The following is a 22,299-nucleotide window of genomic DNA, read 5'->3' as shown; positions in this document are numbered from 1 at the left end:
GTAGAACATCCAGGAATTTTACTCATGTAAGAGTATAAATACTTCATAATTAAATCACTCAAGTAAAACGTACAGCGTAGTGAAAAATACTCCTAAAAGTACATTTTACTCCAGTAAAAGTAATTGAATAAATGTAACTAGTTGCTCCAACCATGTCTGACTTTTAATGACTTTTACCCAGATACAAACAAATACTATACATTTCTTTGCAATAAAAGGACGATGATCAAATATAAGATAGCCATGAAGTAAATCTAGTGCGTCCAAAATGAAGAGGTTATTGTTTACATTCAACATGTGATGTCATCCAGCTTTATAACTCACCAGCTATTTTCTCCACATGCTTAGAGATGTCATTATCCACATTTCACTGTCGAAACGCTATTCATAGTCGCAGATGGAGGAGTAGCTTTCCCCACAAGATGAGGCTGGATTAATGATGGTGCTGTGCTATTATTAGCTTCTATCCATCCGCTGCTGTGTGAACCACAGATGGGTTGCAAAATGGCTGCTCTGTGGGCATTGTTCCGAGTCTTATGGGCCCCCAGCCAGGTGTGTGTTTGAGGGTAAAGAGCGCTCTGGTTGTCTGAGATCGTGGGTCTCATCACCAACCCGAGACATTAAGCAAAGCTTTGTGTTTTAAATTGTGTGATGGCAGTGTAGGGACATGTTACAGCTGGAACAGGATGGCCACAGAGTCACATTCATATGATGTAATGGACACTTTACAGATGATCCAGAGGATCTTTCAACTTATTTTATGAGAAAATTATCTATTTTTTTTATCAGGCTTCTGATTGTTGGAAAACATTCAATTAGAACAAAGAAATGTTAAATTATTGAAATGTTTTAGGAAATCACTTACACTGTAAAACATTTGAGTCTACAATCTTCTACTTTTTAAGTCAAATAAATTTGTTGAGTCAGTGTTTACATCACGTCTCTCAGATTTCATTGTCAAGTGATTTAAACTTCCAAGCAATAGGATGTTGACTACAAAAGTTTTCACAGCTGTTAAAGCTGCTCTATTGGGTCAATAAAAAAGTGATTTAGGTCAAGAGTGCCCACTTGGGGAAGAGACACTAAAAGGAGTTACGTAAACACAACATAAACAAAAAAGAAGAGAGTTATGTGAACCTTCTATCTATCTAAAATGTATTTATGATTGTTTGGACATGGTTCAGGTTAATTTTCCAAGACTAATTTCACCCAGTCATCCAAGTTTTTTTTTAAAACAGAAACCAGACTCCTGAAGCAACAAGTGTTTGTTTGTGGTATGAAATTCGCACTCAGGTCTCAGATTAAGAAATGTAATTCACAATAAAAAAAATAAGTAAAAATAAAGTAATTTCTGTGATACATAGATATTTCTTTTAATATTAATATTTAGATTTTAATTTTGTTGTGTAGAATTTCAAAACATGTGCAGAAAGTAAAAGAAGGTTTAAATACTTTACCTTCAACCTTTTAAAGCTTTTATCCAGAGATCTGATTATCCAACATGGATGAAAGCCCCAAGTAAACGTAACACCCACAGTTTCAGACTTTTTTCACCTTTCATATGGTAATATGTCATTTGTCAATGAAAGAAAAGTTTTGATTTATCATTTCCATTTAAGCTCTATAATTAACAAGCATATAATCGACTGGGTTTTCTGGTAAGTCTCCCACTGATGCCCTTTAGGACACTTTAGAAACAATCCAGCTAAAAAATTCTCACTCACTGGCTGTACAATAATAATCTTTACTGGTATTTCCTTGGTATTTAGCAGAGAAATTTCAATTTACACAGTCCAAGATTAATCTCTCCTTCCCTCTTTGTCGTGTCTTGTGGTAACAGCCAGTCCTTTTACTAAATTGTTCTCTGTAGACACTTTGGCAAAGACATCTACAGATTTGCTTATGCACAACTTTAATAAGGTGGAAAAATGCAATCAAGATGAAATGATTAACTTTTCAAATTTATTTTTAATTATCTTGGGTTGAATTTACTTTCATTTGTAAACCTTGGTAAAGTATTCAGTCTAGACATTTATAAATTTGTTTATGCACAACTTTAATAAGGCATAAAAATGCAATCAAGATGAACTGTAACTAACTTTTCAAAAGTATTTTTAATAATTTTGTTTTGAACTTACTTTAATTTGTAAACCTTGTTATGACCTTCAGTCTATGACAGACTGGCCACCATCTTTAATCTTTGGAAAGTTTTGTTTTCTCAGATGATGAACTTTAAAAATTTTTTATGAATCCTCCCAGATTCAACGGCGAGTTGATTATATCTCAATATTTCACGCCAGAAAATTGGAAAAATGTGTTTTGTAACTTTCTAAATTACCTGCAGCTGATCAGAAACATCTAATAACAGCAGCGCCTCGCAAAAAAAACAAAAAAAAAACACATTCTATGAAACCTTTTCACGTTTTCATCATGTTAAAACTAGAAGCTTTAATTTATTTTACTGGAATGTTTTTCATGCACTTACAATATATAATCTGGAATGATGTATTAGTCTTACATTTTCAACTAAATTTTCTTAAATATACCGGAAGAAGAAGCACAATTTGGCAAGTTTACACTATATTATGATTATTTACTGTTTCATAATACCATGCATGGATTATATGGTTGGACCTAATGAGAAATGCAAACCCTCATGGAGAATTTCGTTGATCTGGTGCAGAAGTGACTCTCTGGTGGGACCTGGAAGGGAATCTCATTAGAGGAGGTGTAAAGAAGAAACAGCAGCCAATCTTTGTCCCTGCAGGAGGTGGACATGGACACGGCACCAGATACATGATCCTCCTTCCTATTCATATGCTTTAGGAATACTCAGGCTGCTGTTGGGCTCAAAGAGGAAAACATTCAGTCCAAAACGATTAATACAAATTTAGCTGGTAGATTTTCTCCGTCAGTCCAGACTGACCAAAATTAGATCTAATGAGAGTTACCCTAATGTCAGGTTTGATGTGTAGAGCATGCTTTAAAGCATTAACTTTAGCATTATTAATACTAAATACGTAAAGAAACATCAACTTTTAAAATGTTTTTTATTCATTATTCATTCATTATTACATTCACTAAGCATGAATGCTGCCTCATACCTTCTGATTTTAGATGACAGAGTTCTGTGGCATAATTTATTATTATGAGATAATATATTATGACTTTATTACCAGATAATACAAATTTTAATCACAATTCCTTCTTGTGATTGTAGGAAATAATGCAATATCCTATATAAATCACGTCAAGTTTTATTTTTATTCACAGTTCTGATGGTTTTTTGCAGCAGTGTTCGAAAGCTTTAGGAGTAAAACAACTTGATGAATTTGACCAGCAGCCAATCAGAAAATGAGTATAATCCTAGTGGGCAGCCTGGAGGTAGCAGGACTGACTGACAGCTCCAGAAAGTGACCCAAAGGTTGCAGGAGTCACCTGAACACCTCAAGAGGAAGACCTGAAGGTTGAATGGTCCACTAATGAAGCTAAAGATGGCGCAGTAGAGGAAACAGTGTCCACTAACAAGGCTCGAGGTTGAAAACCGAAACCAAAAGGTCTGCTTGTGTTTTGACCCTAATTTTTAAAAGAGAACAAATAAAACGCAAGACTGTTTCTTAAATGTCATTAGAGTTTTCTCTATTTCCTCTTCTTTTCAATGCAAGCCCGTTCATTGGCAACTCAAACACTTCATTTGTTTGTCCAAACATAAAAAATGCACTTCAGCGAGTCTCATTTGAAGTTTTCCACCACTGAGAAAAGACTTGAAGAAGAAGAAGGAAAAAAAACATGATGAGTTAGTCTAATTGTAAAGAACTGAATTCTTTGCTGTGAATTGAATCTGCTTCATTCAGCTAAACACAGTCGGGCACAGAAAGCTAAAAAAGAAATGCACAACTTAGCATAAATCAGGCAACAAACTTTGTATTTCCAATGTGGCGCAGCAGGAGTAAATGGCTCCGCTTTAACTTTGAAATTGAAAGCTTATTTTGGACATTCACTGAACCTGACCCACATCTGCCATGAAAACGCAAAAAATAAACCAATGGAACTTGCTGTGAGGAGGCAATTTTAACTCACATAAGCACGTCCTGTTGAAAGGCAACACGTTTCCAGTTGGAAAGGCATCAATTTGGGGGGATGTATTCATGCAAGCTGTTGTGATCAAAATGGCCTGAACTAGTAAATGAAAGGGTTCAAAGGAAAAAGGAAAATACTGGTGTTTGTGCCCAGCAGAATAAAAGGGGTGGGGGTGTTTTTGCATTTCAGGAGTGCAGGTATAAAGAAGTGCTCTGGTCATATTCAACTCTCTTACACCAGCCTGCAGCGTCTGGAGCCGAAGTGCAAGACTTTCCTTCTGTCTGTTGACCTCCTCTCCACCTGCTATGGTCCTCTACTTGCACGGCTCTAATTTAAGCACCACAAACAGCTCAAGCCTAAGCAGCGACGCGACCCTGCGCGACTCCACGACGCCCCACAGCCGCGATGGGCTGAGCCGGAGCGGCCACACGGCCGTGGCGGTGTGCCTCGGCTTCATTCTGGTGGCCGGGATCCTCAACAACTCTCTGACGCTGCTGGTCTTCGCAAGGTTCCGCTGCCTGTGGACACCGATCAACCTCATCCTGCTCAACATCAGCCTGAGCGACGTTCTGGTGTGCGTCTTCGGGACGCCGTTCAGCTTCGCCGCGAGTCTGCGCGGTAGGTGGCTCATTGGAGAGTTCGGCTGTAAGTGGTACGGGTTCGCCAATTCCCTTTTTGGTGAGTTACATGTTGTTATTGTTGTTGTTTGACATTGTTAGGTTTGTTTGCTAAATGTTTAACTATTATTAAGAAGCTCCTGACTAAAAAGTTACCATCAATTTTATACTTTAAAAACGACATTTCAATTAATGTTACCTGTCATTTAATTCCTTGTTGGTTTTAAATAATTTCCTTTTTTGTGAGTGATATGTTGTTATATATTGCAAGGTTTGTTTACTTAACGCTTAACTATTTTGAAAAACTTCCTAACCAAAGAATTATCATCAATTTTGCACGTTAAAAATAAATCTTGGGGGTATTAAGTGATACCTTTTGGTGAATTATGTTGTTGTTTGGCATTGCTATGTTTGGTTACTAAACAGTCCCTAACTAAAGAATTATCACCAGTTTTACACTTCAAAAACGAAATTTTGAGGGTATTAAATGTTACCTATCATTTAATTCCTTGTTGGTATTAAATAATTTCCTTTTTGGTGAGTAATATGTTGTTACTGTTGTTTGATATTGCTACGTTTGTTTTCTAAAAGTTTAACTATTATTAAAAAGTTCCTAACTAAAGAATTATCACCAATTTTACACTATAAAAACAAAATATTGAGGGTAATAAGTGTTATTTAATTCCATAATTCCATAATATTAAATTATTATCTTTTTGGTGAGTTATGTTGTTATTGTTGTTTGGCATTGCTGGACTTGTTTGCCAAATGTTTAACTATTATTAAAAAGTTCCTAACTAAAGAATTATCACCAATTTTACACTTTAAAAACAAAATTTTGAGGGCATTAAATATTACCTATGAAAATTATTTCGTTTCCACCACTAAACGATAAACACACTTCCTCATACTCCTTTTTATAAATTATACTTCGCCTGCCATGAATGCTAAGGCTAGTTAGCATGTTCACCAACGACGGTTTTCCTGTAATGATTAGTTGCGTCTCAACCATTACCACGTTGAACAGCGTGTACACGAGGTTGATTGACAGCGCTGAGACCCTCTTCCTGGCTCTGATTGGCTGTTTTTGAGCAGGATGTGCATTTTTGCACTGGGAGGAGTTGGAGGAGCGTAATTGTTTTCACAGATTATCTGTCTCGACAGTTTTCATAATTATGAAATTATGAAACATATTTTTGTAGCACTTACATTCTGCAGCTGTTTGTAAGACAATTGTCTTAATCCTGATGAAGTTTGTCACAATGGACATCACATTGTTAGTCATGTCTGGGCGCCTGCCCTGGACTGGAAGCTGTTTGTTTTGTTTTGACCTTGGAGTGGCCAACTTTCTATTATTCATCTGGATTCTATTATCTATTATTTCTATTATTCATCTGGATTCTATTATCTATTATTTCTATTATTCGTCTGGATTTGATAGAGTAGGGCCTCCCAAACCTCCTGTATCTTTACGCTCAGTTCCCGCACATTTTCTTTGTTAACATGTCATAACTTGTTCTTCCGAGCCGCCTTTGAATGCAACATGACCTCCATTCATGTTACTTTCATGAGTGATTTTATTGCACTGTAAAACTTTCTTGAATAATATTATCAACTATTGCTACTCTTACTTGAGTAAAAAAAATCTGGATACTCTATTCAATACAGAGAACTTCAATGAAGAATAAACAAACAAAGTCATATTTAATATAAATTAGAAAATTTTTAATAAAAAGTTTATTTATTTCAGTAAAACACGTTATTTACATTAATTACACAACTGGATGTTTTCAAGCCTTTTTTCTCTTATTATTTTATTATTTATTTATTCTCTTATGAAGGGTTACACAAATGTTTCTGTATTTATATTAAATAAAAAAACGTATTTACTGTGGCTCCTCCCAGTTAAATTCCTCAGGAGTCAGATCTGATTCTGAAATATATATATTTTTTCAATATTTAGAAATTAGAAGTTGTATTAAAATAACAACAAAATAACTGTAATATTTAAGTAAACTTTAATATCACAAATAACAGATTAAAGAATGTCATTTAGACATATTTACTGATTTCTGAGGGAAATTGAGTTGAAAGCAACAACAAAATGCAAAATGTGTGTTTGTGTATTGTAAAAACTAAAATAATAATAATAATAATAATAATAATAATAATAATAAATAGAAAAAAATTCAGCCAAGGGTTACCTTCTGTATATCTCCAGAAATCGTAAGGAAGACAATCAATAACAGGCGTGGAGAGAGATTTATACAGCATGACTGGAAAAAACTCATCAGTTGTAAAATATCACTGTGATCTCACCTTTAAATGATTCTATAATTATATAAAGACATTATTGAAACTTACATTCCATCAAGCTGACATTAGTTTCCTATAGATCATCTTTTAAAGTCTTTAAATAGTGAAAAATAAAGCAGATAATTGAGTTTCTGGCAATAAACCCACTGAACACTTTCAAATTATGATCAAGCCAGGGAATTTTATATTGATTGAGACATTAAAAAACTATTTCATGAACTGACCTTTGTACGTTTATCCAAGCGTATAACAATACTCTCATGGAAAAAAAAGAAAGTTTCAGATTTCAACCTGTCAGGATATAGTTCTAATTAAAAATTATATATTTAAAATAAATCTTAATTGCAAAAAATCAGAATGGCTCATTATATAAAGATGAGGCCAAGCTGTAAAAGTGATAAGTGAAAAACCTGAGCAACTTGAGATCCACGTTGAACCACGGATCTTTTATGGCTCTTTTAAAGTTGCACCATTTTAGTCATGCATTATCACATTGCAACACAGTTACACGGTCAGTCTGCCATAGATTTGTTTATCTGTTTGGATTAATTTTCCTCTCATTTACATGAGAAAAAGAAATCACTGAGGTCTTGCAGATAATGCAGATCTTTGCCAAGTTAAGTCAGGCAGCCATTTTCATTTTTGAGAGATGATTTGTTGTCCTGGCACCTCAAACATTTTCTTTTTTCTTTTTTTCTATTTGTCTGAATGAACTTTGAGATTCACCATCTAACATCGTAGTGAATTTGTTGGAAGATTTAAAGCTTCCCATTAAAGGTGCAGTATGTAAATTTTATTTAAAAGAAATTAGTTTTTGTTTTGTTTTTTTACATATTTGTAAAACTGTGTCCATGTTGTGACAATATGAAACAGATAATCTGTGAAAAGGTCAATCTCCTCCACCTCCTCTCTGAGATACTATTAACGTCTGAAGAAATGCACGGCTCTGAACAAAAACAACCAATCAGAGCCAGGAGGAGGAGCTTAGAGGTGTCAATCAATCTCATAAATGTACTAATGGTGGAAAAACATTTTACTATTACAGAAAAATTGTTTATCTGCCATCATGGTTGGCCATGCTAACTAGCCTTAGCATTCACGACAGGCTATGCTAACAGCAGAGTAGCATACAGCAAGAGGGGGAGATTATCTGATAACGTACTGTCATGATGTGGTGACAGTTTCAACAAATATGTAAAAAATATATATATTTTTAATAAAGTTTAAGATATATGTACACCAAAATGATGAGTTATAATATTATATGTGATTTGTGCACTAAAATAATAAATATGCTGCCTTTGATGATTATATTTCCCCTCTTCCTCTCTCCATAAGGCATTGTGTCCCTGGTGTCCCTGTCAGTCCTTTCCTATGAGCGCTACAACACTGTGCTGCGTTCCTCTAAGGTGGACGTCTCAGACTTCAGGAAGGCCTGGCTCTTCATCGGAGGCACCTGGTTCTACTCGCTCCTCTGGACGCTGCCGCCCTTCCTGGGTTGGAGCAGCTATGGTCCCGAAGGTCCCGGAACCACTTGCTCTGTCCAGTGGCACCTGCGCTCACCCACCAGCGTATCCTACGTGCTGTGTCTCTTCATCTTCTGTTTGCTGCTGCCACTGATGCTCATGGTTTACTCTTATGGACGAATCCTGTTTGCTATAAGGAGGGTAAGTGCAAAAGTAGTCAAGGTTTTTATGGTGACGGCTAGTAGTTTGGGTAAGATGACGGAGTATTAGGGCAGTTGTAGAGAGAAAGAAAACAAAGAGGAGTAAATTTCCACCCCAAAAATTTAAAATTTAATCTCAGAAATTTTCTAGGAAAAAAAATCTGGAAAATGTCTAAGCTTGAAAATTAAGAAATCTGCTGGAAAAAAAACAACCTCAGAAGTTTTGAGATTATTCTCAGAAATCTTCTAGATGAAACAAGGAAATCTTTGAGTTTGAAAAGTCAAAAATCCGCTAGAAAAAAACAAGCTGAAATTAATCTCAGAAATTTTCTAGGTAAAACTAAAAAGTCTAAGTTTAAAAAGTCAAAAATATGCAACAAAAAAAATCAGAATTGTTTAGATTACTTTGAGAAATCTCCTAGAAAAAACACGGAAATTTGTGAGTTTGAAAACTCAAAAATTTACTTTAAAACGACTCAGAAATATTGAGATTAATCTCAGAAATTTCCTAGAAAAAAACTTGGAAATTTCTGAATATGTTGAATTTTGTGAAAACAGTTTGCAAGTTAAAAACATGGTGTCTCATATGTTACATCACACTCACGTAAACATATTTTTCATATTAAATTTAATTGAATTGAATACAGCCATGTGTTACTGCAGAGATTAATAACACTTTAAACCACCAGTCTGCTCAGTTTTTCATCTGGTGCTCTGCAGAAAAACTGGGATGTCGTGTATAGAAAACCTTTGAGCAGCTTTCACTCAGGGTTTTGTTGCAGACTTCAACTCTCTACATTCACATGTCATTTCCTAATTATAGTCTGAACATAACTTTTTCAATTATGCCTTCTGCATATCAGTAAGCAGCATAATTGCATATTATATTAAGGCCTAAAAGCCTTTAACAATTTCCTGAATTGAAAAATGCTAATTTGCAAATGCATCTAAAGTATACATGGCACAAACCAGTGCTGCAGTTTTCTTGAGAATAATTTTCTTAAAATGCTTTTGTTGTTGTCCGTCTACTCAGCTTAAAAGCTCCAAAGGCTCCACTGACATGGGTTCTGCAGGTGCTTTTTCCTGCCAGGGTACTTTTGGGATTCAGAAATGTGTGTCTGAGTTTGAGCTGCAGCTGTCAGAACCGTCGTTGTCAAGCCAAAACATCCCAGAACCCCCTGGAGTGTGTTTACAATCTGTGAATCAATTCATCCAGCAGGAGTAGGTTTTATTTAGGGGCTGCGGCTTTGCTCTTTGCAGTGATCCACTTAGATTCCCATAACTCGAGCCAGCCTTTATTGAGTTTCCTATAAACCTGTCAATCATATCTAAATTGGTAATTAAAGGCTCCCAGTAGCTCTTTGCTTCCACTACTGCTATGAATGAATCACCCAGAAGGTATTTTTAGAGCCTGTGAGCTACGTGTTACCATTGGATACCCAGCGTTATATAAGCATGTTTTTTTTTTTTTGAAAGTCCGTGCTCTCAGAGGAGTCAGAGCAGAGAAGGGGTCCTGAAAATTTCACCTGATGATCAGAAGCGAACTAAGTCAGCAGCATTTTTTAGAAACAGATGAATGAGGATGTTTCAGTCCAATAAAGACAACTAGCAAGAATCCCCACCACAACCTTTGGATTGCACTCACACTGGTGTTTTGAATTATCACATCTGAGATATAAAGTTTAATTGTATCTGTAATATCAGCACTGAATTAAAAACCCTTGAAAATTCATGTGTCAAATCTGTATAGTACCATTAGTCTCTCTAGTTTTTCTGAGATTTTACTACCATGGAAAATCAACAGATCCCTGCACCTTTTTTTTGATAATGCTTAATTGTGAGTTTACTGAAAATGTTCCAACAAATTGGTCAAAAACGTTGTGTTCATGTGATGCTAACTCCCACCTGCAGGAGGCAGTATTTCTTACTTCGTCTACACTGCTTCCTAGGCTTTACTTGATGTCAAGTAATAGCCCGTTAGCAAACAAAAGTCATTATATGTTATACAAATGTAAAAATATATAAAAAAATATATCTAGCAAATATTTCTAAATTAGCTCCACAAATCAGTGATTTTGATTGAAAAAAAATCACAAAATTCTGGAGGGACTGATCAGTTTCAAAATATGTTCAGTATTATTTAATTTTAAGAAATACTAATTTTAATGCAGACACAGCTATTTGTCAATATCCTAACAGTTTGTTAATGGGTTTCATCAATACATTATGGCACAAACTGGCCCTTTAAGAACATTCATAATTTTGACAAAATTAAAATGAGTTTGACTCCCATGAACTAAAGCAATAAAATGTCCATTAGCTTTACTCTGAGCTACAAAAATCAGCAAATCTGTTCAAAGTAAAATCTGCTTTTTAATTGCATCAGCATAATCTCACACTTAAAGAAAATTCAGAACAACCCTACCTTTAATTCGACTGCATTTGTTCAGTGGAGAAAGTTGTTCTTTCTTAAAAAATAACTGGTTTTGCACTAAGTACCAAAAACCTTCCTTAAAAAATAAATGTAAGCAAAAAAAAAAATAGTTTCAAAATATTTCTTCACTTCTTCTAGTCCAATGGAGTGTCTAAAAACTGGTGATAAAGAGGGTAATTTCTCCAAGCCATTCATAAAAATGAGAAAGATGAGAGAGCATAATGTCTAAAGTTAGTCGTCTGTGTTAATTTTTATAAGTGAGGACGCAACTACAAGAAAACAGCTACTGGCCTAAACTTGCTAATCAAAATGTCTAAAACAACTGGAAGTATGACTAATGAAAACCAAATTTATCTCAACACTTGGACCTGGAAAAAGGATGATAATAAGTGTGTCATTTTAAAAATCAGGCAATATTTCAATCCACAGGTTTTTTGTTTCTTCTGTCAGGATTTGCAATTTGATTATTAGAAGATGTCAGAGCGAGATGTTGAAAAGAGGAGAGCTTGATGTATGTGTGCAGCCGTCAAGAGTTAAACATCTACGTCCTTGTTGGCTTTTAGCTTGACAGTAACTAAAAACCTATTTAATTTTATGAATGAGGGATCATTGGCTGTGCTGTTTTCTCTCCTTTCATTCATCTAGACATTTGATTTCTACAAGAAATTGCAGAGGCAATCAGGTGGGATCTCATTTTGATTAATTCCTGCCTCCTCTCCGCTCTCCTCCAACCTCCTGCTGATTGACCTGAAAGTTGATTTCAACAAAATATTTGAAAGGATGTCTCACTTTCTGAAAAACCCAGAAACGAGGAGGTTTGGTGGAGATGTTTTATTTAGTAGCTTTCTCTAAAGTTATTTCTAAAACATATTCATTCTACAGTATAAAAAAACATATATTCCATGTATTATTTCTGAAAAGAATTTAAAAGGCGGATACAGTTGTATGATGCGGCCAGTCAATGGCTGGATGATGAAGCATTATAATGAGTTTAGGTTTAAATATTGACTAGAAGACAAATTCATCTTAATTTGTTTTGAGCCTTTGAGCTTTCCTTTGTTCTGCAGGAATCCAGAGTGAAAGCTGCAAGAAGCTCTGAACAAAAGATGCCAATAAGATGTTTTTCTTCACTCTACCACTAGATGGCAGTAAATGAATAGACTCTTCAGATGGGTGGCTTTAAACTTGCACCTTATTAATCAAACGACAAATTGTTTATGAAAAATCAAGAAGAAATGTCAAAATCTACGAAAGGAAATATACAAATGTAACTTTTTCATGCGCAAAAGGTTATAATAGTTTTGGATTTTTTTTTTTATTACAGTTTAGTTTTATTTGGTTGTGATTTTTTAATGTCTAATTCAGTTAGTTTTAGTATGTTTTTAGAGTGGGTTTGCTAGTTTTACTGGTTATTTTTAGTTAAATATTGCTTCATTTCAGTTCAGTTTTTATTTGCTATAGTCGTTTTAGTTTTTCCTTAAAATGGTACATTTTTAGGTGGAGAATTCAAAAAGGTCAAAGTATTTTATTGCAGTTATGTTTACATTGAATACTCAACATAATATATATTATATATATATATATATATATATATATATATATATATATATATATATATATATATATATATATATATAATATAATATATTTTAAAAATATATTAAATTATTGATGAACAAACAAAAACTGACCTTAGTTTTCTCCCAACTATTGTTGTGGCCATTTTGTGGACCTCTGGGAGGCCGTAATTTGCCGACAGCTGACGGAAACTGCTTGTGCAGAAAAATATATATATATTCATGAGTTTATTTATTAGATTTTATTAATCTAATAAATAAGACTTAAACACAAAAATAAAGGGTATTACTTCTCTAATTTTAGTAGAATTTAGTTATTTATTTAAACATGCAACATAGTTCCAGTTAGTTATATTTTTCCCCATTAACTACCATTTTTATTTATTTCAGTTAATGAAATTAATTACAATAACCTTGGTGCGCACCATATGCAAAATTGTGCGAACTAGATACCATCTCATGCTCATGAGAAAATGTATTTTCTATTTTCTCCCTTTTATGTCCCTTTCGGTACTCCGTAAAAACCAAACTCATATGACTTCAGCTTGTACCTGTTAGAGGAATATTAGATTATGCTTTTAAAATGATGAAATTCGATAATTTTTGCCTTCTCTGTCTGTGACTCTGTTATCCGGGGCTGCAGGTGGGTAAGGTCAACCTGCTGGCCGCGCAGCGCAGAGAGCAACACATTCTGCTCATGGTGCTGTCCATGGTGTCCTGCTACATGGTGTGCTGGATGCCCTATGGAGTCACGGCGCTGATGGCCACCTTCGGCCGGTCGGGGCTGGTCACTCCCCTGGCCAGCGTGGTGCCGTCCATCTTGGCCAAGTTCAGCACGGTGGTCAACCCCATTATCTACGTGTTCTTTAACAACCAGGTGAGACCTCAGGAAGAATGAAGTACAGTGATTTTTCTGGAGAGGAAAACTGTAAAGGGGCAGTATTCTGTGTTTTTGTCCCATTTTATTGCACAATCAAGTAACTATGTTATAAAAATGCTATATGAGCTTATTTCAATGACTTGAAATTGGGTCTCTGTCTCTTTAAAAACTCTCTGAAACCCGCCTTCAGGAAGTCATCGCAACATGGCTCCTCTATGAACACTTTAATAATGTTTTTTACCAGTGTTGTGCTGAGAAATAGCTCATCTAATGCGCTCCAGAGATGTGCAGTTCCACCAGATGTTCGCTAATTGCTGCTGGCTAGTCTGAAGGAGCTGAGTGGGGGACTTGTGAGGAGGAGCTCAGAATCTCTGAGGAGGAGGAGCTGCGCCTTGAGGGCGGGGCTAGGTCCACCCAGCTAAATGGTTGCCGTGGAGATTACAGGATTTCTCAAACATGCATGAATGAATCAAAGCAACACTCCAGGATGTTTTTAGTGAGGGAATAACATTATAACGTGACTTAAAGCTAAAATAAGTTAATTTTACATAATGCTGCCACTTTAAAATGATGATAAGATAACTCACCTCACTGGCAAGACAGAAAACAAAAAGCATCACCAAGTTTATGACAACAGCTTAAAGAGAGAAAAAGATACTGTAATTTATTGTCTAAGCTCCTAGACCTTTTGAAAATTTTCAGATTTGTAGAGCTACAAACACGAGTTGTTGCATTTCATTGGGATTTTGTGATAGTCCAAAGCAAAGTTGTATATAGTCGTTACCCAGAAGGGAAATTATTTTAAAACATGCTGCGTGAGAATCTAACAAACCATTTACCTTTAGCTGAAATCACAGCTGCAGGTTTTTTGGTTTATGTTTCTACCCGCAAATCTGAATCTGACATCTTTACCCACTCTTGTTTGTAAACACACTCAGGATCGGTTGGATTGGATGGAGAGCAATCCTGACCATCAATGTTCATGTCTTGCTGCAGAATCTGAATTGGATTTAGGTCTGGACTTTGACTGAACCAGTATGTCGTAGCTCTGGCTGTATGTTCAGGGTTGTTATCCCACTAAACCTTCACCCCAGTCTTTTGTAGTCTGTGAAATGTTTTCTTCCAAGTTTATCCTGAGTTAAAATCTGTCCATCTTTCAGTCTGCTCTGGTCAGAGCACATAGATATTGATTAAGTGTGTTGAGGTGGAAAGTTATTTTTACATGTAGCATTTTTAATGTAGGGTAAACATTTAAATGCATGCTGACTACATGGCTTAAATATACATATTTTTTGTATAAAAAAATCATAAACCATGTATAATTTTCCTCAGATTCTAATATGATTAAATGTGGAAAAGTAAAATATTCTTTTGCAAGGCCAGGTATAGAAAACATGTTCATTTTATCAATAATACCAGACTATATCAGCTTACCTTTTAATGTTTCCATCTGCTTGGAAAATTATTAATTATAGTCATTCAAAATAAATAAAACTACCTTCACTGAGGATGTCAAGTTCTTGATCGTTTCCACTGTAATATTTTGTTGTTTATTAACTCTACTGATCATGCAGGCATTAAAAGGCTCCTAAACTTAAGTATTGTGTTGATACATAACAGACAACTTAGCAAAAGCCTTTTTTTAAATCAAATTAAGTTAATTAAGTAATTAATCACAAAAGCAGAATTTGACTGAGTCATTTAAAAAATATCAATAGAAACATAGTTTGAGTGATAATTGTATTTTACAAAACTTTTTTCTGAAAAATCTGGTCAACTGAAGAATTATGCATCTTTCAGATCCAAGTTTTAGAGTAGAAAATGAGTGAAAAAGAAAACTGCAGAAAGGCTGAAAAGCTGTTCATTAAGACCACTTTGCATGATTTCAGTGTAAAGTCTGGCTGCATAAAGGCAAACTGTGCTGGTTTAAAAAGTATAAATTAGCATATTACTTTACATCAAAATCTAGTTAGTATACAAAAGAAAAGTATCTGTGAGGTAAATGTTCTAACGTTTGAGGCTCATTCTGTATTTCAAACAGTTTTACAGGTGCTTCGTAGCCTTCATAAAGTGCAGCGGGGAACCACACTCTGTTCATGGAGAGGAACATCCAGCTCCAAGAAATCATCAGTCGGATGCCTTTCATGGTCGGAAACCAGCCTCCTCCAGCCCTTCGCAGCCTCAGTTCCTCTGCAGCAGAACCGCCGCTCCATGCAGCTGCCGCAGCGACAGAAACATCCTGTTTGTCCATTACACACCATGAAAGCTTCACAATCACATCCGTCAGTGGTCGCTTCCTTTTGGGTTTTCATTTTGGTTGTTTTTAGACATTTATAAATATTATATGTATTTTCTGGTCATTATTACATTGAAGATTCTCTTGAACAGTGGTTCCCAAAGATTTTCTGGGCCCCCCTATGGATTCCAATAAAATCCCCCCCAACAAAGAAAAAAAATTCAACTGGGCACACACAGTTGTGCTCAGTTGTTACATATTTTGTTTTCAAACTCCACTAAAGTTTATGTCACATTTTTGTTGTAGTGTGCAACAAAACACAGTACAAACCATCTTTACAGTGAAACACTTTTGTGTAACTGTTTTTTTTTTTTCATTTATCCACACGCTTCCTGCGCCCCCCCCCCCCCCTGCAATGGCACTGCGCCTCCCCTAGGGGGCGCGCCCCACACTTTGGGAACCGCTGCTCTAGAACAAAAGGCTTCTCCACGATATTGCTACATAAGAAGCGCTTATAAGAAACTGAAGATATAAATTAATTTTTCAACCTTTCCTTCTATTAAATTTTGGCTTCTTATTTTAAAAAATATTTATTTCACCTTACATAAATACATTTTGCTTCACATAAATATTCCCCCAAACAAAAAGAGGGTAGTATAATCCCTTTTATAGCCTGTCTTGATGTTTGTTCAAGTAAGTAAATAAATAAATTTTATTTATATAGCACATTTTACAGGTCAGAAACCACAAAGTGCTTTAGAAAATATAAGACATAAGAACACAGAAGGAGGGATAAAACAGAAATCATGGAGCATAAAACAAAATAAAACTAATTAAAAGCCAGTCTGAATAAATGTGTCTTCAGCTGATTTTGAAAAGTATTAAGAGAATCAAAGTTAGAGGCAACAACAGGACCAAAATGATCCTGGTTCACAGCAACAAAGTAAAAGTAAATAAATAAATGTTGATTAATGAAGTCAGGGGTGTCAAACCCATGTTCTCAAATGGCCGGTTGTGCCAAAATGTATTGATAAAACTCATTAACAAATTGTTAAAATATCAATAAATTGATATCCGTGCATTTGATAAGTACTTCTTAACGTTAAATAATGCTGAACATTGTTTCACGTTGATGTAATTTAGCAGAATACCAATGAAAACAGATTTGCTTTGATTGATAGAAATGACATCCACACAACTTAAAGTCTATATTTATGCATCCCTATGAGGCCTTATAAAAAGCTGCGGCGAACCACATTTGGTCCCCAGGCCTCGAGTTTGACACATTTTCAAAGCTTAATATTTAGTTTGTTCTCTGAAGGTGTAGAGCTTGGAGTTAAGAAAGTTTCGAACCACCAGTGGAAGCTGTGAACTCATCAGCACTGACTTCAGCACCAGCTATCTGCCTAAGGTTCATGTGTTGCTATAATTAAACAAACACGTGCAGAAAACTTAGAGTGCACACTGCAAACATTTGCACGTGCATTTGTTTCTTTTTTTCACTTTATCACTGATCAGAGATGCAGCTTGGTTTCTACTCTTTGTCTGATAAAGACATTTTATGCAGCTGTTATTGCAAAAAACAAGGTATTAAAAATAATTGATGATAGTTAGGTGATAAAATCTAATTTAATCTACATCAAATATTATCCGCCTAAAAGAAAAATACAAATAAGTGTATATATTGCCATATAAATGTAGAAAATGGCAAGAGTACATTGCAATTCAATCAGTACCATCATTTTATTTTTGACTGGAAAAAAAACAAATGTACGTTTGGAAAAAAAAAATTGTTGCTTTAGATGTTACAACCAAACTTATTCAAACTGTTTGTACATTTCAAAATCGGAACGGGGGGAAATATTATTTTTTAATTTGTTTTAGTAATATGGAGAGAATTTTATGGTGAAAAGAAAAGACGGAGAACCAGCTCAACAACTCCAGCCAGACTGAATCATCCTGTAGCAACACCGCAGCTGCACAAACTGAGAATGCAGCTCTCAGTGCATTCAGCAGTGAAACCGTGTTACATTAAAATGTTTCACTTTAGCTCAACTTTTGCTACCACAACCAAGTTGCTGTGGTGAAGTAGTGAAACTCCTTCAGATGGATAATCCTGCTGCGTATGGGAATCTAAAATAAGAACCCTTCTAGATAAATCTCTGTGAGTTGTCTCCTCATCCGTCTTGAATAACAAATGTTAACAAGAATGGTTGAGGATCTGTCATGCTGTGGGCCTGTTTGTAATTGACAGACAAATCAAACCACAAGTTGGAAGGGAGTACCACAGGTCCGTGTGCTCGAGTCGTTATTTTTACTTTATTTAAGCATTTCAGAAAAGAAGAGCTCTTCTTTAAAACCCAAAATTTGGGTTGATAATAAAATGATTTAGATTTTGACACACTGTGAATCCATTAGCTATTCTCATGTTCAGGGTTGGCAGCTGGACCCTATTCCAGGAGTCACAATGTGTGGGGTATTGTTTAACTCTGAAGCATTAAAAAAAAACTGATATGACTATAAACTTCATAACTTCAAGAACAAAATAATTTTTTCTTTACTTTTTACCTAAATAACAAAAAAATTATTTTTAGAAAAACTCAAATAATACTATGAAAATGTGAAAAATCTTCTGCCGGTTCACACATTTGTTCTATAGAGAATAAACAACAAGCAATTTTACATTAAAAACTAAGTTGCAAACAGAAATAGTGTCATAAATGCGAACTGGGTGTTGGATTTGACACATACGGTATGTCTTTGTTGATTAAATATATTGTGAGTTAGTGTGATGCAATGGATGCTGGAGTGCATAGTTTTTTTGAAGCCTTCAAAATAAAATAACTAATCAAGCACATAAAACGACCCTAAGCTCGTAAATACAATTTAAGAATCCAGTTTGAGTATGCTTTCTGCATCAGAAACCACGTCACAATCTATTTACAAGCTTCTTTTCAAGGGTTGGGTTTTATTTAGTAGTGCAGTCAAACATTGCAACAAATGGAACCAAGTGAAACATACCTGCCATAAAGGAAGGAAGAGATGGCATGATGTATTTCACACGACACACTTGCGTCCTCCACAAAGGTCACAGCTCTCACAGATCTGAAGGGCTCAAAGCTTCCAGGAAGTACATACAGAAAAACTCGTCTGCTGTGGGGAGCATCGGCTCAGAAGCGCATGGGATGCCACGGGCAACAGGCCGCTCCACTGCATCATGATCAACACCTACCAGACCAGCATGGCGCTGCCGCAGGTGCCTCCGCCGGTGCCCCCGCGGCTCGGCAGGCCCGAGCCGATCCTCATCCCGACTCAGCTTACATCGCCAGGCTACAGCAAGCCACTTCTGCGATTTTTGGTTTGTGTGGTGACCCTGCACTTGTTTCTGTCTGTCGGAGGATTTCTATACCTGTACTACAATGAAAGACAAATTGCACATGTAAGTAGCGCCGTGGTTTGTGACAAAAGTTCTTTTGTTTTAAATCTAAAGCTGAAAACTTGAGTTTTCTCTAACTGGTGAGGCAGACACTGATGCAGATTCATAGGTTTTGCACCATCTAAAGTCTCACTAAAATTCAGTTTGAGATGCACAGGAAATCCTCCTCTGCAAATGTAACGTACATGTCACACCTCACATGCTTTTTATGGCCTCACATTTAGCGCATTGCTAAAATAGATTTAATACAGCGCAGAGAATAATTATTTGTCTATTGTTCCACTGATGTTTAACTTTCTCTTGTTCTTGCAGGCAACCTACTCCTCACCACAAGGAAGAGGTAAACTGATTTTACTGAATATTGCTGTTCTGAGTTTAGAGAGAAAAGTCAATCAGATAAAGAAACCTGACATGTATTTGTGTTTTTTTCCACTTTTAGTTGGTTTTCCCCCCGTAGAAAAACAAGAAACAACCTACAGAGCCTTTGCACGCATGTTGATTGGAAAGCCAAATGCTACAATTGAGAAAAAATGTAAGAAAAAAGAAATATCTGTTTTCTCTTTTTATAGAAATGCAGTTATAATCAAAAAATAAAAAACAACTTTTACTGTTTTTTTTCTAGCTGGTTATCTTGAGTGGAGAATGGACCTCTCAGTTCGCAAGAACATCAACTACTTTCACAAAAGCTGGCTGACTGTCCTGGAGCCCGGTGACTACCTCGTCTACTCCAGGGTGACCTTCTCCAAGCACAGCATCGCCCCGCTGACCGGCTGCATCAAGCTGAGGAACAACGAGATGGCAGAGCAGAAGGAGGTGACTAAGGCCCACTGCAGCCTGAGCGACAAGGACGGTTCGAACCCTCAGCTGTGCACAGTTACGCTGCAGGACGTGATCACACTGAGTAAGGGAAACCAGCTCGCCATCTGGGTGGAAAACCTCTCGCTTGTGGACTACGGAAAGCAATCGACGAGTTTTGGGATGTATAAGCTGTAGGAGCCACATGGACCGGGACTCCAAAACAGGAATCTGTGACTGTGGATGGAATATAGATACTAAGGAGACTCTGTAGGAGTTAATCAACAAACTTTTGTGGAATTGAGAGACATTTCCAAACTATAATTTATTAAATAACATTGTCTATTTCTTTGTTATTGTCAGTGATTGCTTTGTATTTATTTATATAAATTGGACTATATGTAAAATAACTTTTATATTTAATCTGAATGATCTAGTCTGTTTTTTTTGGGGTGGGGGGGGCGAGGGAATTACACATTTCAAGAATTAGCGCTTACATTTTTATTGTCCAGCAGCTCTTTATGGGCATTGACAAAAAAAACTTAAAAGTTTAGAAAAACAGCACTTTTTAAATGTGATAAAGAACAGAAACTGCTCTGAACCACTGTGGTTTTAATTTTCTAGGGCACACAGCAACAACTACTGATGCACCTTCTCGCGGTGGCAAAGATAGACACTTGACTCGTAAATTAACTTTAGAAATCTGATGAGACCAACTTTTTCTCTCATCAGTTATCCTTTTTGTAATTTAACCTTCTAAATCAAATCAATGTATCTTATTTCAGAATTCAAAAGTAGCACAAGTAGTTTTACAAAGTTCATGCAGAGGACGTGAGGGGTCTGAAGCAGAGCCAGGACAAACAGTAAGGACAAATCCAACGACCCTTTCAGCTCCCCTCACCTTCCTCTGCAGGGCTGCCATGTTGCATCATTATCCTGAAAGGTTTAACCTCTTAATTCAGAGCGTTTGTTTTTTTTTTTAAATACAGGGCTCTCTGGGTAGGGTGACCCAGATTTTGAGGAAAACCTGAACATCTGACATCTATTTTTAGTTTTTTAAGTTATGCAAGCAGTGCTTCAAATATGTTTATTGCTTTTTTCCAATGTCGATTTGGCAAGGTGTAGTAAAGAGATTTTTCACTGTTTAAAAAAAAAACTGGAGAATGAATTTATTTCTAGACTGATTTTTTCTACACTGCGCAGAGATTTTTTAAAAGCTATTTTATTCTGCATGTGAAAACACACCAAAGCTCGTTACATTTTTCAGGTTCCAAAGAAACTGTTCGCCCAGGGAGGCGAAAATGGAGATGAAAAAATCTATACCATCCATCTTGAGTCGTGACACTCATACCAGGCTCGCCTGGGCCTTTTTGTGTTCCTAAATTAGCTTCACTCTGCTTCTTCATGACTGTAATGTTTCCTTTTTAGCTCATAAGTACACCTGCAGTACTTGATGAGTAATTCAAAACTCCAGAGAGTATAGGTTGGCAAATAAAACGTGCTTTGTACATGGAGTATAACAGTACGGAAAGTGTGAATCTCTATGGAGGTGTGCAGACGCAGCCTACTCTTACAGCATGTCACTCCTTCCACCATGCAAAGGGTTTCCTGAGAGCGAAGCTGAACAACCTACAAATTCCTGCGCTGCACATGTGATGAACGCGGGGTGGAAAAGCCTGCCTGCCATCTGTGGATTTCCAGCATGAATGTAGAAAACTTATTTCCATTGCTGTCATGGTTACAAACTGATTTTCAATCCAGAACTCCACTTGTTATATTAAACTTTTAATAAAAGAGCAATCAAACCAAACATACAGTACAGAATGTCTAGAAAAAAAGGATAAAATACTTGCAACAATAATTGCATAGAACAAGCTTTAAAAAACAAACAAAAAAAACATAAACACAGTGGCGTGGAAATCAGGTGAACTTCTTCCCACCAGTAAGTGCTCACAGAAGCTATTGGGAATTTCGAATTACAGTGTGTGGTGCTTAATGGAAACAGTCGTTTTGAGGGGAGGTTGCATCTCTGCAACATTATTAGATCACCTAGTCTGGCTGGTGAGACGAGATGTGCCTTTGAGCCTGAAAGTTACACCTTTGCAGACGAACCAGCTGCATCAAATGCTACACAGTGCTGAGAAGTTTCTGAATAGAGGTGCGTGCAAAAAAAAAACAAAAAAAAAAAACACACTTCTCACACAGCAACTGTGTCACAAATTCAACAATCTGGATCATTTGTGGATGAAAAAAAATGGACCT

The 22,299-nt window shown here is 36.1% G+C and overlaps 2 protein-coding genes across 2 annotated transcripts; both read left to right on the top strand.

Annotated features, from left to right (window-relative positions):
- Nucleotides 1-4,333: 4,333 nt before the first annotated feature.
- Nucleotides 4,334-16,041, top strand: tmtops3a (teleost multiple tissue opsin 3a). Its single transcript, XM_028008251.1, has 4 exons — nucleotides 4,334-4,758; nucleotides 8,352-8,680; nucleotides 13,334-13,567; nucleotides 15,612-16,041. Exons 1-4 carry the CDS (start codon nucleotides 4,386-4,388, stop codon nucleotides 15,831-15,833), a joined length of 1,158 nt encoding a protein of 385 aa, XP_027864052.1. The 5' UTR covers nucleotides 4,334-4,385; the 3' UTR covers nucleotides 15,834-16,041.
- Nucleotides 16,042-18,747: 2,706 nt separating this feature from the next.
- Nucleotides 18,748-22,208, top strand: cd40lg (CD40 ligand). The gene is made up of 4 exons (XM_028008604.1): nucleotides 18,748-19,245; nucleotides 19,555-19,582; nucleotides 19,682-19,774; nucleotides 19,865-22,208. Exons 1-4 carry the CDS (start codon nucleotides 19,024-19,026, stop codon nucleotides 20,233-20,235), a joined length of 714 nt encoding a protein of 237 aa, XP_027864405.1. The 5' UTR covers nucleotides 18,748-19,023; the 3' UTR covers nucleotides 20,236-22,208.
- The last annotated feature ends 91 nt before the right edge of the window (nucleotides 22,209-22,299 follow it).

Source organism: Xiphophorus couchianus, chromosome 23 (genome assembly GCF_001444195.1).
Source record: "Xiphophorus couchianus chromosome 23, X_couchianus-1.0, whole genome shotgun sequence".
Taxonomy (NCBI): Eukaryota; Metazoa; Chordata; class Actinopteri; order Cyprinodontiformes; family Poeciliidae; genus Xiphophorus; species Xiphophorus couchianus.
Note: the sequence above shows the minus strand (reverse complement) of the source record. Positions and strands in the feature narration are given on the sequence as shown.